At 35.6% G+C, this 15,329-nt stretch overlaps 1 protein-coding gene and 2 pseudogenes across 1 annotated transcript; all 3 read left to right on the top strand.

The window, feature by feature from the left end:
* The first annotated feature begins 1,569 nt into the window (after positions 1 to 1,569).
* On the top strand, positions 1,570 to 2,501 carry LOC102268998 (olfactory receptor 5W2-like; annotated as a pseudogene).
* Positions 2,502 to 6,930: 4,429 nt separating this feature from the next.
* LOC106700526 (olfactory receptor 5W2-like) lies at positions 6,931 to 7,863 on the top strand. Its single transcript, XM_070366858.1, has one exon. The coding sequence runs from the start codon at positions 6,931 to 6,933 to the stop codon at positions 7,861 to 7,863; it is 933 nt and encodes a 310-aa protein (XP_070222959.1).
* Positions 7,864 to 12,348: 4,485 nt separating this feature from the next.
* On the top strand, positions 12,349 to 13,280 carry LOC102280080 (olfactory receptor 5W2-like; annotated as a pseudogene).
* Positions 13,281 to 15,329: the final 2,049 nt, after the last annotated feature.

Genomic DNA, 15,329 nt, shown 5'->3' with positions numbered 1-15,329 from the left:
TTCTGACAGAACCATCCCCGTGCTAAACCTTTCCGCTCTTTCCTTCACCACTGCCTTAACCTTGGCAGGCCTGCAGGCCCGGCCTTCTCCCAACCACAGGAAGGATGTTATTTTACAGGGGAAAGGCAACTTAGCGACTTAGCCCCAAGGTCAGGCCTAGTTAATTCTCTCCCAGGCCTCCCACAGCCCCAGGAAGCTCACCTTCCTCTAGGAAGTCCCTACAAATCCTTGTTGATGACCCAGAAAAAGCATTTGGCTTTTTCTTCAGATTTCTTTTTTATGGCATGCTATTTTTCCTACACTTTTTTATTGTTTTCTCACTCATGGACTCCATTTACCTCCAAATTACCTCTGCCAACTGCTATGCTGAATCTTTTTTTTAACTACTGATTTGATACTTTGATGCTGAAATAACTAAGCCATCTCTGAAAGGTCCAGTGTTTACAAACTGAGACAGAAATATGTTCCTATCATAAATTGAATCCAGAAAGGAGATTTAAAATCTAAAGTGATGCAAATGTATGTGGTACATTCTGTTGCTTTTACTTCCTTTTAACTTTTTTTCTTCCACTGGTCAATAGATTCATCCCTTGACTACAACTACTACAAAAAGAGATAATGAGCATTGTGGGAAAGCAATCACAAATTTCTAGCAAAAAGGTAAATAATACTTATTTCATGTATCTCCAAATACTAAATGCAACATAAACTAAAATCTGTACCATAATAATTTTTTTTATTAATGCTGCTGCTGCTAAGTCGCCTCAGTTGTGTCCGACTCTGCGTGACCCCAGAGACGGCAGCCCACCAGGCTCTGCCATCCCTGGGATTCTCCAGGCAAGAACACTGGAGTGGGTTGCCATTTCCTTCTCCCATGCATGAAAGTGAAAAGTGAAAGTGAAGTCGCTCAGCCCTATCCTACTCTTCGTGACCCCATGGACTTCAGCCCACCAGGCTCCTCCATCCATGGGATTTTCCAAGCAAGAGTACTGGAGTGGGGTGCCATTGCCTTCTCCATTATTAATGCTAGTCAGTGTTATACTCATTGTTTCTGTAACTAAGTTAAAGACTCTTAAATTGATCATGTGATTTTGAGAAACATAAATTTTGTGATTATATTTTCTAATAATTTTTTGTATTCAAGTGAATATTTTCAAGCATAGAAAATTCTTAGTCTCATGTCTTAAACCTGGCTTCTCTATCACTGATGTCTCTTACAAATTATTTTGAAGAGATAAGGAGAGTGAAATTTATCGATATCTACCCACTGAGATAAGGAAAATAATGCTCAGAGAAGAGCTTGTAGAAAGTAGCATACCTCATGAATGATATCTAAATTTACATCACTATTTCTCAAAGCTCAATTCCAGATAATTTTTATTACTGCTTAATATACAGCTATCCCTCTTCAAGCATACATACACCTGACATTAATTATTTTCTAAATATAAAAATATAGAAAAAAATCATGCTCTGTCTTATGACATTTTGCAGATGTGCAGAAATGTTACACATCCAGGTGTCATTTTCTTGATCACTTGCTAAAACTTTAGACAAGAACAAAGAAGAATGAGTAGAGAGAATTGCTCCTCCTTTACTGAGTTCATTTTCTTAGGAATTACTGAGAACACTGAGAACAAAGTGATCCTATTTACAATGTTTTTCCTTTTTTATCTCATCAATCTTCTGGCAAATCTCGGAATGATCACCCTGATTAGAATGGATCCCCAGCTGCACACACCCATGTACTTTTTCCTCAGCCACCTCTCCTTCTGTGACCTCTGCTATTCCACAGCCATTGGCCCTAAGATGCTGATGGACCTATTTGCCAAGAACAAGTCAATCTCTTTCTGTGGCTGCGCTCTGCAATTCTTGGTCTTCTGTATCTTTGCAGATTCTGAGTGTCTCCTGCTGGCAGTGATGGCCTATGACCGGTACAAGGCCATCAGCAGCCCCTTGCTCTATGCAGTCAGCATGTCCAGCAGGGTCTGCTCCTGCTTGTGGCTGGGGTTTACCTGGTGGGAATGGCAGATGCTCTGATACACACGACATTAGCATTCCGCTTATGTTTCTGTGGGTCAAATGTGATTAACCATTTCTTCTGCGACTTACCTCCACTTTTCCTCCTTTCCTGCTCTGATATACAGGTCAATGAGTTGGTGTTGTTCATTGTTTTCGGTTTCATTGAGCTGAGTACAATTTCAGGAGTTCTTGTCTCTTATTGTTATATCATACTTTCAGTCTTGAAAATCCACTCTGCTGAGGGGAGATTCAAAGCTTTCTCCACCTGCACTTCCCACCTAATTGCAGTGGCAATTTTCCAGGGAACTCTGCTCTTCATGTATTTCAGGCCGAGTTCATCCTACTCTCTAGATGAAGACAAAATGACCTCATTGTTTTACACCCTTGTGATTCCCATGTTAAACCCTCTGATTTATAGTTTGAGGAACAAAGATGTAAAAGAGGCCCTAGAAAAATTTAAAAATAAACTATATTTTTAAATATTTTTATTATATATCTGTACATATGGCTACACACATAGTAATTGCTTAATTACAATTATATGGTATGATACATGAGAAACATAATTTTTTTCAGATTCTTAAATGAATAATTATTTGTATTAAACACCACTCTTCAGAGATACTGCAGTTGCCCTCAAATGTTATGCTTAGTATGTAGCCAGTTTCTATAAGGCACTTGCTATGTTTGAAAAAGCTTTTGACATTTCTAGTTGTGCTAATTCTGGAGTAATTTTCCATTCAAACATTATTTCAATTTCACTAAGACATTATACATGTATTGAGCAATCTTCCACCACTTAGGTTCTTTATATTTTATAGAACATTTTTTTAGATTCTGTATTAATGAACTTAAGCTGGTGCTAGTATTAGACACTAATGAACTAAATAGTCAAGTAAGTCATAATTAGACTTAAAGTCATCCTGGAATAAAAAAATTGAGTGCTGTAAATCCAAAAGCAAAGTATCTAAAACTAGTGTAAAGTAAAAGCATCTTTGGATAAAGATATTCCGTCTCCTATCTAAGAAAGATCCATTTTGGGTGAGGAAAAGATAGCAGTCAGAGGATGTGACAATTGGACAGGTCTTGAAACAGAGAATCCCCTGTCTTCAGCAGTAAAGAAGTCATGTGTTCTGCAACATGGGATCATCGCAAGGATCTTAATCTAAGTAAACTATGTCAGTCAGGGAAAAGCTAGTACTGTATGATCTCATGTGTATGTGGAATCTACAAAGGTAGAATGAACTCATAGAAACAAGAAGAAGATTATTGGTTGCTAGGAGTTGGAAGGTGGGAGAAATGGGTGATGCTGTTCAAAGTGTGCAAACTTTTTGCTATTACATTTGATGAATAAGTTCTGGGGATCTAATATACATGGTGACTCCAGTTAACCATACCATATTATAAGCTTGAAATTACCTACAAAAGTAGACCTTAAATGTTCTCACTATACACACACTATAGTGGTAACTATGTGAGGTGATGAATGTGTTAACCAATTTTAGTGTGGTAATCATTTCACAATGTATTCAAATCATCACTTTGTATATCTAATGGATGTAAATGCTATTTGACAGTTATATCTGAATAAATCAGGGGAAAAAAGAAGAAAGGAAGTTGAAAATTAGGTTACAAAGAGCAATGGGAAAAGCCTTGGTAAAGTACATTATTGGGCTGTCACTATCAGCTATCAACACTGTGTCATATCATCTAAGGTAATTTCCTTTCCTTTTTCCTCATTTTCAGCCCTGGTTAAACATCTTTCTTTGTCTCTTTGCGTTCCACAAACAACCATCTACTTAAGGCATTATTTTACTTTCTGTGACCTTAGGAAGCAGCCCAATCACACCAGATACCAAGATGGTAGACCATGTTTTAGGAGAATGGAGAATTCCATTGCTATCAGTTTGGGAGGACTTAAGGAGGACATAAAAGTGTAACATCCAAGATATTTTTTTCCAATTTTGTATATAACTAATATAAATAATAGTAAACAAATTATTTTAAGAAAAATAATAGATCTCTGTTGATTTACCTGTGGCAGATTCATGTTGATATATGGAAAAACCAATACAATATTTTAAAGTTAAAAAGTAAAATAAATAAAAAAAGAAATGCAAAACAAAAATCATCACCATGGACAATTTTTAAAATGAGACATCTTCACTCATATGATCTTTATACATAGAAAAATTCCCAAAGCAAGTATGTTTTTATCCTTGCAATTATTCTTTGGTCTTCATTTGATAGTGAAAAATGCATAACAATAAATATTTAGAAACCACTACCTTTACAAATACTAGTACCATGTAGTTTAGGGAATACAAAGCAACCATTGATTTTATTTCTGTGGCCTTTAATGTAGTAAAAAAAAATCTTAAATAAAATAAACATAATTCAGAAAAGAGTGCACTTTTTAGACAATGTGATGAAGTCACAAAATCAGTGAAATGTCCTTGGATGATATGTGGCTGGAGAATGGGAAAAAGCTGATATTTGGTAATGAGGGCTGTCTTGAAAGGGATTGACAGGAATGTTTATAGTGTCATTAGTCATATCAGCTGAAAAGTAGAAACAAGCCAGTGTTCATCCTTCTGAAAAATGGATCGCCAAAGTGTATTATATCCATAACATGAAATGCTATTCCGCCACATAATGAAACAAAATTCTAACACATGTAACAACATGGATGAAACTTGAAAATATTTTACTGAAATAACAGGAAGCACACACACACACACAGAGCATGATTCTCTTTATATGCAAGGCCAATATTAGGAAACCACATAGAATCAAAAAGAAGATTAGCAGTTGCCAGGCTTGAGAGGAAGGAAAGGAGAGTGAGAGCTAGAAGGTGTAGATTTCTTCGTGGGCTGATGAAGACGTTCTGGAAGTAGATAGTAGTAAAAAGTGAACAAACTTGAAAGTGCACTAAAAATCAAAGAACTGTATACATTAGAAGGATGATTTTATGACACAGGATTACACTTCAAGATACAAGAAAATATGACCAAAGTGTAATATTCCAACATGAGGCAGTGAAGGGGAATATTTCAGAAACACAATGAACAATCAAAAAGGGTTGGATGAAGGGGGATCTTTTAGAATTTCACTAAGTTTCCTCTTTGACTAGAGAAGGAGGAGACAGTTTCCGGGTAGCTGACACACACCATACAAATCACTTGCAGTACCCTTCCTTCCATAGAGCAATTTGGACACAATAATGAAGCACAAAAACTCCTCTTCTGCTAAGTTGTTTCTGAATTCACAGGGGAATGTTGTGGTGGTTGTTCTGTTTCAAAGTCTGTCTGACTCTTGGCAGCCTCAGGGATGGCAGTGCACCAGGCTCCTCTGTCCTCCACTATCTCCCAGAGTTTGCTCAAATTAACGTCCATTGAGTCAGTGATGCTATCTAGCCATGTCTTCCTCTGCCAGGGGAATATACGGAAGCAGAAATATAATTAATGAAGTCTTTGAATAACACTAAAGCCTGAGGGCCATAGCACAGGGATTTAAGTCCCAACATACCTGGTGAAATAAAAGACCAAATGCTCATTACTGTTCAGCTACCCAAGACCTGCTCTTTCCAGGTACGTTTCCAGATCCTAACTGAAGAAAAATAAGAGAAAATATTTAAATTGGGGGGAAAATAAGAGTTTGTAAGTGAAGGACTTTATGCCTACATACTCACTAAAGTCTGCATTTAATGGCAGAAATACCATGTTCTTCACAAAATTGGAAGAATCTGTCTGAACTTGTTAACATTCATAATGTAATTTTATTTTCCTGCTGGATCACATAAAAGTCTCTGTTCCTTTTTTCAATGAGCAACTGTATATGAATTTAAAGTGTGTTTTGTTTTATAGAAACAAATCATTTAAGGTGTGTTTTGTTTCACAGTATACATACCACAATAAAAACAAAAACATGTACAAATTCTCCTCCATGTAGACCACGTACTTTATTAACTTAGGTCTAAAGAAAAAGTTCATTGCTTTCACTTACATTAAGATATATACACAGGCATACACACAAACACAGCAGAGAGAGCAAGGTCTTTGCATTTTAGAAGGGTTTATTGTCCCTCATCTAATTTACATTCAATTAAACTGAAAGTCATTTAAAATCTAAAGTGATGCAAATATATGTGGCACATTCTGTTGTTTTCACTTCCTTTTAGCTCTTTTCTTCCACTGGTCAAGAGAGTCACCCTAGACGGTCACCTCTCCACAAAGAGGTAACGAGCGTTATGGGAAAGCAATAGCAAATTTCTAGGAACAGGTCAGTAATAACTTATTTCGTGTCTCACCAGATGCTAAGCAGAAGATAAGCTAAGACCAGTAACATAATGATTTTTATTATTACTAGTCAGTGATGTACTCACTGTTTATGGAACTAAGAAGAACATTCTTAAACCAGTCATGTCCTTTTGAGAGACAAAAAATAGTGATCATTTTTTTTTTTTTTTTGGACTCAAGTGAATATTTTTAAACAAGAGAAAGCTCAGTCCGAGTCTTAGAATCTGGTCTTGATAACACTGGCGTGTCTTCCATGTGGTTTTAAAGAATTGAAGAAAGGTAAAATCATCCAGCTCTTCTCTCTGATATAAGAAAAATAAGGCTCAGAGAAGAATTTGTAGAAAGTAGCAACCTCATGAATGGCATCTAGATTGACTTGAAATGTTCTCAAAGGTCTTCCTCATATGCCTTTTATTATTGCAGAATAGAGAGTTATGCCTCTTTAAAGAGTAGGTACAAGACTGGATTATTTTCTAAGTATAAAAAGGCAATTAAGGGAAAAAAACATGATCTGCCTTATGATTTTTTTCTTTGATGTGCAGAAGCATTAAACATGCATATGTGATTTTCTTGATAACTTTCTCAAAAGTTTGCACAAGATCTAAGAAGAATGGAAAGAGAGAATTGCTCCTCCTTGACTGAATTCATTTTCTTGGGAATTACTGATAACACTGAGAACAAAGTGATCCTATTTACAATGTTTCTACCTGTTTATCTCATTAATCTTCTGGCAAATCTCGGAATGATCACCCTGATTAGGATGGATCCCCAGCTGCACACACCCATGTACTTTTTCCTCAGCCACCTCTCCTTCTGTGACCTCTGCTATTCCACAGCCATCGGCCCTAAGATGCTGGTAGACCTTTTTGCCACGAACAAGTCAATCTCTTTCTGTGGCTGTGCTCTGCAATTCTTGGTTTTCTGTACCTTTGTAGATTCTGAGTGTCTCCTGCTGGCAGTGATGGCCTATGACCGGTACAAGGCCATCAGCAGCCCCTTGCTCTATGCAGTCAGCATGTCCAGCGAGGTGTGCTCCCTGCTCATGGCTGGGGTTTACCTGGTGGGAATGATAGATGGTTTGATACACATGACATTAGCATTCCGCTTATGCTTCTGTGGGTCAAATGAGATTAACCACTTTTTTTGTGATGTTCCTCCTCTCCTGTTGATATCTTGCTCAGACACACAGCTCAATGAGTTAGTGATATTCATGATTTTTGGCTTTATTGAATTAAGCTCCATTTCAGGAGTCCTTGTCTCTTACTGTTATATCATCCTATCAGTCTTGAAGATCCACTCTGCTGAAGGGAGGTTCAAAGCTTTCTCCACCTGTACCTCCCACCTAACTGCTGTGGCCATTTTCCAGGGAACTCTGCTCTTCATGTATTTCAGGCCGAGTTCATCCTACTCTCTAGATGAAGACAAAATGACCTCATTGTTTTACACCCTTGTGATTCCCGTGTTAAACCCTCTGATTTATAGTTTGCGAAACAAAGATGTAAAAGAGGCCCTAGAAAAATTTAAAAATAAACTATATTTTTAAATATTTTTATTATATATCTGTACATATGGCTACACACATAGTAATTGCTTAATTACAATTATATGGTATGATACATGAGAAACATAATTTTTTTCAGATTCTTAAATGAATAATTATTTGTATTAAACACCACTCTTCAGAGATACTGCAGTTGCCCTCAAATGTTATGCTTAGTATGTAGCCAGAGTTTCTATAAGGCACATGCTATGTTTGAAAAAGCTTTTGACATTTCTAGTTGTGCTAATTCTGGAGTAATTTTCCATTCAAACATTATTTCAATTTCACTAAGACATTATACATGTATTGAGCAATCTTCCACCACTTAGGTTCTTTATATTTTATAGTACATTTTTTAGATTCTGTATTAATGAACTTAAGCTGGTGCTAGTATTAGACACTAATGAACTAAATAGTCAAGTAAGTCATAATTAGACTTAAAGTCATCCTGGAATAAAAAATTGAGTGCTGTAAATCCAAAAGCAAAGTATCTAAAACTAGTGTAAAGTAAAAGCATCTTTGGATAAAGATATTCCGTCTCCTATCTAAGAAAGATCCATTTTGGGTGAGGAAAAGATAGCAGTCAGAGGATGTGACAATTGGACAGGTCTTGAAACAGAGAATCCCTGTCTTCAGCAGTAAAGAAGTCATGTGTTCTGCAACATGGGATTATCGCAAGGATCTTAATCTAAGTAAACTATGTCAGTCAGGGAAAAGCTAGTACTGTATGATCTCATGTGTATGTGGAATCTACAAAGGTAGAATGAACTCATAGAAACAGGAAGAGATTATTGGTTGCTAGGAGTTGGAAGGTGGGAGAAATGGGTGATGCTGTTCAAAGTGTGCAAACTTTTTGCTATTACATTTGATGAATAAGTTCTGGGGATCTAATACACATGGTGACTCTAGCTAACAATACCATATTATAAGCTTGAAATTAACTACAAAAGTAGACCTTAAATGTTCTCACTATACACACACTACAATGGTAACTATGTGAGGTGATGAATGTGTTAACCAATTTTAGTGTGGTAATCATTTCACAATGCATACATAATTCAAATCATCACTTTGTATATCTAATGGATGTAAATGCCATTTGACAGTTAGTTCTGAATAAATCAGGGAAAAAAAGAGGAAAGGAAGTCGAAAATTAGGTTACAAAGAGCAATGGGAAAAGCCTTGGTAAAGTACATTATTGGGCTGTCACTGTGTCATATCATCTAAGATAATATCCTTTCCTTTTTCCTCATTTTCAGCCCTGGTTAAACATTTTTCTTTGCCTCTTTGAGTTCCACAAACAACTATCTACTTAAGGCATTATTGTACTTTCTGTGACCTTAGGAAGCAGCCCAATCACACCAGATACCAAAATGGTAGACCATGTTTTAGGAGTATGGAGAACTCCATTGCTATCTGTTTAGGAGGACTTAAGGAGGACATAAAAGTGTAACATCCAAGATATTTTTTCCAATTTTATATATATATATATATATATATATATATATATATATATATATATATATATAATTTCAATATATAACTAATATAAAAATAGTAAACAAATTATTTTAAGAAAAATAATAGATCTCTGTTGATTTACCTGTGGCAGATTCATGTTGATATATGGAAAAACCAATACAATATTTTAAAGTTAAAAAGTAAAATAAATTAAAAAGAAATGCAAAACAAAAATCATCACCATGGACAATTTTTAAAATGAGACATCTTCACTCATATGATCTTTATACATAGAAAAATTCCCAAAGCAAGTATGTTTTTATCCTTGCAATTATTCTTTGGTCTTCATTTGATAGTGAAAAAATGCATAACAATAAATATTTAGAAACCACTACCTTTACAAATACTAGTACCATGTAGTTTAGGGAATACAAAGCAACCATTGATTTTATTTCTGTGGCCTTTAATGTAGTAAAAAAATCTTAAATAAAATAAACATAATTCAGAAAAGAGTGCACTTTTTAGACAATGTGATGAAGTCACAAAATCAGTGAAATGTCCTTGGATGATATGTGGCTGGAGAATGGGAAAAAGCTGGTATTTGGTAATGAGGGCTGTCTTGAAAGGGATTGACAGGAATGTTTATAGTGTCATTAGTCATATCAGCTGAAAAGTAGAAACAAGCTAGTGTTCATCCTTCTGAAAAATGGATTGCCAAAGTGTATTATATCCATAACATGAAATGCTATTCAGCCACATAATGAAACAAAATTCTAACACATGTAACAACATGGATGAAACTTGAAAATATTTTACTGAAGAAAATAAACCTAACAGAAAGCGCTCACACACACACACACACAGCATGATTCTCTTTTTACGCAAGGCCAATAGTAGGAAACCACATAGAATCAAAAAGAAGATTAGCAGTTGCCAGGCTTGAGAGGAAGGAAAGGAGAGTGAGAGCTAGAAGGTGTAGATTTCTTCGTGGGCTGATGAAGATGTTCAGGAAGTAGATAGTAGTAAAAAGTGAACAAACTTGAAAGTGCACTAAAAATCAAAGAACTGTATACATTAGAAGGATGATTTTATGATGCAGGATTACACTTCAAGATACAAGAAAATATGACCAAAGTGTAATATTCCAACATGAGGCAGTGAAGGGGAATATTTCAAAAACACAATGAACAATCAAAAAGGGTTGGATGAAGGAGGATCTTTTAGAATTTCACTAAGTTTCCTCTTTGACTAGAGAAGGAGGAGACAGTTTCCGGGTAGCTGACACACACCATACAAATCACTTGCAGTACCCTTCCTTCCATAGAGCAATTTGGACACAATAATGAAGCACAAAAACTCCTCTTCTGCTAAGTTGTTTCTGAATTCACAGGGAATGTTGTGGTGGTTGTTCTGTTTCAAAGTCTGTCTGACTCTTGGCAGCCTCAGGGATGGCAGCGCACCAGGCTCCTCTCTCCTCCACTATCTCCCAGAGTTTGCTCAAATTAACATCCATTGAGTCAGTAATGCTATCTAGCCATGTCTTCCTCTGCCAGGGGAATATACGGAAGCAGAAATATAATTAATGAAGTGTTTGAATAACACTAAAGCCTGAGGGCCATAGCACAGGGATTAAGTCCCAATATACCTGGTGAAATAAAAGACCAAATGCTCATTAGTGTTCAGCTACCCAAGACCTGCTCTTTCCAGGTATGTTTCCAGATCCTAACTGAAGAAAAATAAGAGAAAATATTTAAATTGGGAGGAAAATAAGAGTTTGTAAGTGAAGGACTTTATGCCTACATACTCACTAAAATCTGCATTTAATGGCAGAAATACCATGTTCTTCACAAAATTGGAAGAATCTGTCTGAACTTGTTAACATTCATAATGTAATTTTATTTTCCTGCTGGATCACATAAAAGTCTTTGCTCCTTTTTTCAATGAGCAACTGTACATGAATTTAAAGTGTATTTTGTTTTATAGAAACAAAACAATTAAGGTGTGCTTTGTTTCACAGTATGCATACCACAATTAAAAACAAAAACATGTACAAATTCTCCTTCATGTAGACCATGTACTTTATTAACTTAGGTCTAAAGAAAAAGTCCATTGCTTTCACTTACATTAAGATATATACACAGGCATACACACAAACACAGCAGAGAGAGCAAGGTCTTTGCATTTTAGAAGCATTTATTGTCCCTCATCTAATTTACATTCAATTAAACTGAAAGTCATTTAAAATCTAAAGTGATGCAAATATATGTGGCACATTCTGTTGTTTTCACTTCCTTTTAGCTCTTTTCTTCCACTGGTCAAGAGAGTCACCCTAGACGGTCACCTCTCCACAAAGAGGTAACGAGCGTTATGGGAAAGCAATAGCAAATTTCTAGGAACAGGTCAGTAATAACTTATTTCGTGTCTCACCAGATGCTAAGCAGAAGATAAGCTAAGACCAGTAACATAATGATTTTTATTATTACTAGTCAGTGATGTACTCACTGTTTATGGAACTAAGAAGAACATTCTTAAACCAGTCATGTCCTTTTGAGAGACAAAAAATAGTGATCATTTTTATTTTTTTTTGGACTCAAGTGAATATTGTTAAACAAAGGCAAAGCTTAGTCCGGAGTCTTAGAATCTGGTCTTGATAACACTGGCGTCTCTTCCATGTGGTTTTAAAGAATTGAAGAAAGGTAAAATCATCCAGCTCTTCTCTCTGATATAAGAAAAATAAGGCTCAGAGAAGAATTTGAAGAAAGTAGCAACCTCATGAATGGCATCTAGATTGACTTGAAATGTTCTCAAAGGTCTTCCTCATATGCATTTTATTACTGCAGAATAGACATTTATGCCTCTTTAAAGAGTAGGTACAAGACTGGATTATTTTCTAAGTATAAAAAGGCAATTAAGGGAAAAAAAAACACACTCTGCCTTATGATTTTTTTTTGATGTGCAGAAGCATTAAACATGCATATGTGATTTTCTTGATAACTTTCTCAAAAGTTTGCACAAGATCTAAGAAGAATGGAAAGAGAGAATTGCTCCTCCTTGACTGAATTCATTTTCTTGGGAATTACTGATAACACTGAGAACAAAGTGATCCTATTTACAATGTTTCTACCTGTTTATCTCATTAATCTTCTGGCAAATCTCGAATGATCACCCTGATTAGGATGGATCCCCAGCTGCACACACCCATGTACTTTTTCCTCAGCCACCTCTCCTTCTGTGACCTCTGCTATTCCACAGCCATCGGCCCTAAGATGCTGGTAGACCTTTTTGCCACGAACAAGTCAATCTCTTTCTGTGGCTGTGCTCTGCAATTCTTGGTTTTCTGTACCTTTGTAGATTCTGAGTGTCTCCTGCTGGCAGTGATGGCCTATGACCGGTACAAGGCCATCAGCAGCCCCTTGTTCTATGCAGTCAGCATGTCCAGCGGGGTGTGCTCCTTGATCATGGCTGGGGTTTACCTGGTGGGAATGATAGATGGTTTGATACACATGACATTAGCATTCCGCTTATGCTTCTGTGGGTCAAATGAGATTAACCACTTTTTTTGTGATGTTCCTCCTCTCCTGTTGATATCTTGCTCAGACACACAGCTCAATGAGTTAGTGATATTCATGATTTTTGGCTTTATTGAATTAAGCTCCATTTCAGGAGTCCTTGTCTCTTATTGTTATATCATCCTATCAGTCTTGAAGATCCACTCTGCTGAAGGGAGGTTCAAAGCTTTCTCCACCTGTACCTCCCACCTAACTGCTGTGGCCATTTTCCAGGGAACTCTGCTCTTCATGTATTTCAGGCCGAGTTCATCCTACTCTCTAGATGAAGACAAAATGACCTCATTGTTTTACACCCTTGTGATTCCCGTGTTAAACCCTCTGATTTATAGTTTATAAAACAAAGATGTAAAAGAGGTTCTAGAAAAATTTAAAAATAAACTATATTTTTAAATATTTTTATTATATATCTGTACATATGGCTACACACATAGTAATTGCTTAATTACAATTATATGGTATGATACATGAGAAACATAATTTTTTTCAGATTCTTAAATGAATAATTATTTGTATTAAACACCACTCTTCAGAGATACTGCAGTTGCCCTCAAATGTTATGCTTAGTATGTAGCCAGAGTTTCTATAAGGCACATGCTATGTTTGAAAAAGCTTTTGACATTTCTAGTTGTGCTAATTCTGGAGTAATTTTCCATTCAAACATTATTTCAATTTCACTAAGACATTATACATGTATTGAGCAATCTTCCACCACTTAGGTTCTTTATATTTTATAGTACATTTTTTAGATTCTGTATTAATGAACTTAAGCTGGTGCTAGTATTAGACACTAATGAACTAAATAGTCAAGTAAGTCATAATTAGACTTAAAGTCATCCTGGAATAAAAAATTGAGTGCTGTAAATCCAAAAGCAAAGTATCTAAAACTAGTGTAAAGTAAAAGCATCTTTGGATAAAGATATTCCGTCTCCTATCTAAGAAAGATCCATTTTGGGTGAGGAAAAGATAGCAGTCAGAGGATGTGACAATTGGACAGGTCTTGAAACAGAGAATCCCCTGTCTTCAGCAGTAAAGAAGTCATGTGTTCTGCAACATGGGATCATCGCAAGGATCTTAATCTAAGTAAACTATGTCAGTCAGGGAAAAGCTAGTACTGTATGATCTCATGTGTATGTGGAATCTACAAAGGTAGAATGAACTCATAGAAACAGGAAGAGATTATTGGTTGCTAGGAGTTGGAAGGTGGGAGAAATGGGTGATGCTGTTCAAAGTGTGCAAACTTTTTGCTATTACATTTGATGAATAAGTTCTGGGGATCTAATACACATGGTGACTCTAGCTAACAATACCATATTATAAGCTTGAAATTAACTACAAAAGTAGACCTTAAATGTTCTCACTATACACACACTATAGTGGTAACTATGTGAGGTGATGAATGTGTTAACCAATTTTAGTGTGGTAATCATTTCACAATGCATACATAATTCAAATCATCACTTTGTATATCTAATGGATGTAAATGCTATTTGACAGTTATATCTGAATAAATCAGGGGAAAAAAGAAGAAAGGAAGTTGAAAATTAGGTTACAAAGAGCAATGGGAAAAGCCTTGGTAAAGTACATTATTGGGCTGTCACTGTGTCATATCATCTAAGATAATTTCCTTTCCTTTTTCCTCATTTTCAGCCCTGGTTAAACATCTTTCTTTGTCTCTTTGCGTTCCACAAGCAACCATCTACTTAAGGCATTATTTTACTTTCTGTGACCTTAGGAAGCAGCCCAATCACACCAGATACCAAGATGGTAGACCATGTTTTAGAAGAATGGAGAACTCCATTGCTATCTGTTTAGGAGGACTTAAGGAGGACATAAAAGTGTAACATCCAAGATATTTTTTTCCAATTTTATATATATATATATATATATATATATATAATTATATATAATTTCAATATATAACTAATATAAAAATAGTAAACAAATTATTTTAAGAAAAATAATAGATCTCTGTTGATTTACCTGTGGCAGATTCATGTTGATATATGGAAAAACCAATACAATATTTTAAAGTTAAAAAGTAAAATAAATTAAAAAAGAAATGCAAAACAAAAATCATCACCATGGACAATTTTAAAATGAGACATCTTCACTCATATGATCTTTATACATAGAAAAATTCCCAAAGCAAGTATGTTTTTATCCTTGCAATTATTCTTTGGTCTTCATTTGATAGTGAAAAATGCATAACAATAAATATTTAGAAACCACTACCTTTACAAATACTAGTACCATGTAGTTTAGGGAATACAAAGCAACCATTGATTTTATTTCTGTGGCCTTTAATGTAGTAAAAAAAAATCTTAAATAAAATAAACATAATTCAGAAAAGAGTGCACTTTTTAGACAATGTGATGAAGTCACAAAATCAGTGAAATGTCCTTGGATGATATGTGGCTGGAGAATGGGAAAAAGCTGGTA

The sequence above is a fragment of the Bos mutus genome, unplaced genomic scaffold (assembly GCF_027580195.1).
Source record: "Bos mutus isolate GX-2022 unplaced genomic scaffold, NWIPB_WYAK_1.1 CTG219, whole genome shotgun sequence".
Taxonomy (NCBI): Eukaryota; Metazoa; Chordata; class Mammalia; order Artiodactyla; family Bovidae; genus Bos; species Bos mutus.
Note: the sequence above shows the minus strand (reverse complement) of the source record. Positions and strands in the feature narration are given on the sequence as shown.

Excerpts from the sequence above, each read along its gene's own strand:
- LOC106700526 (XM_070366858.1), top strand. The coding sequence starts at position 6,931 with ATGGAAAGAGAGAATTGCTCCTCCTTGACTGAATTCATTTTCTTGGGA.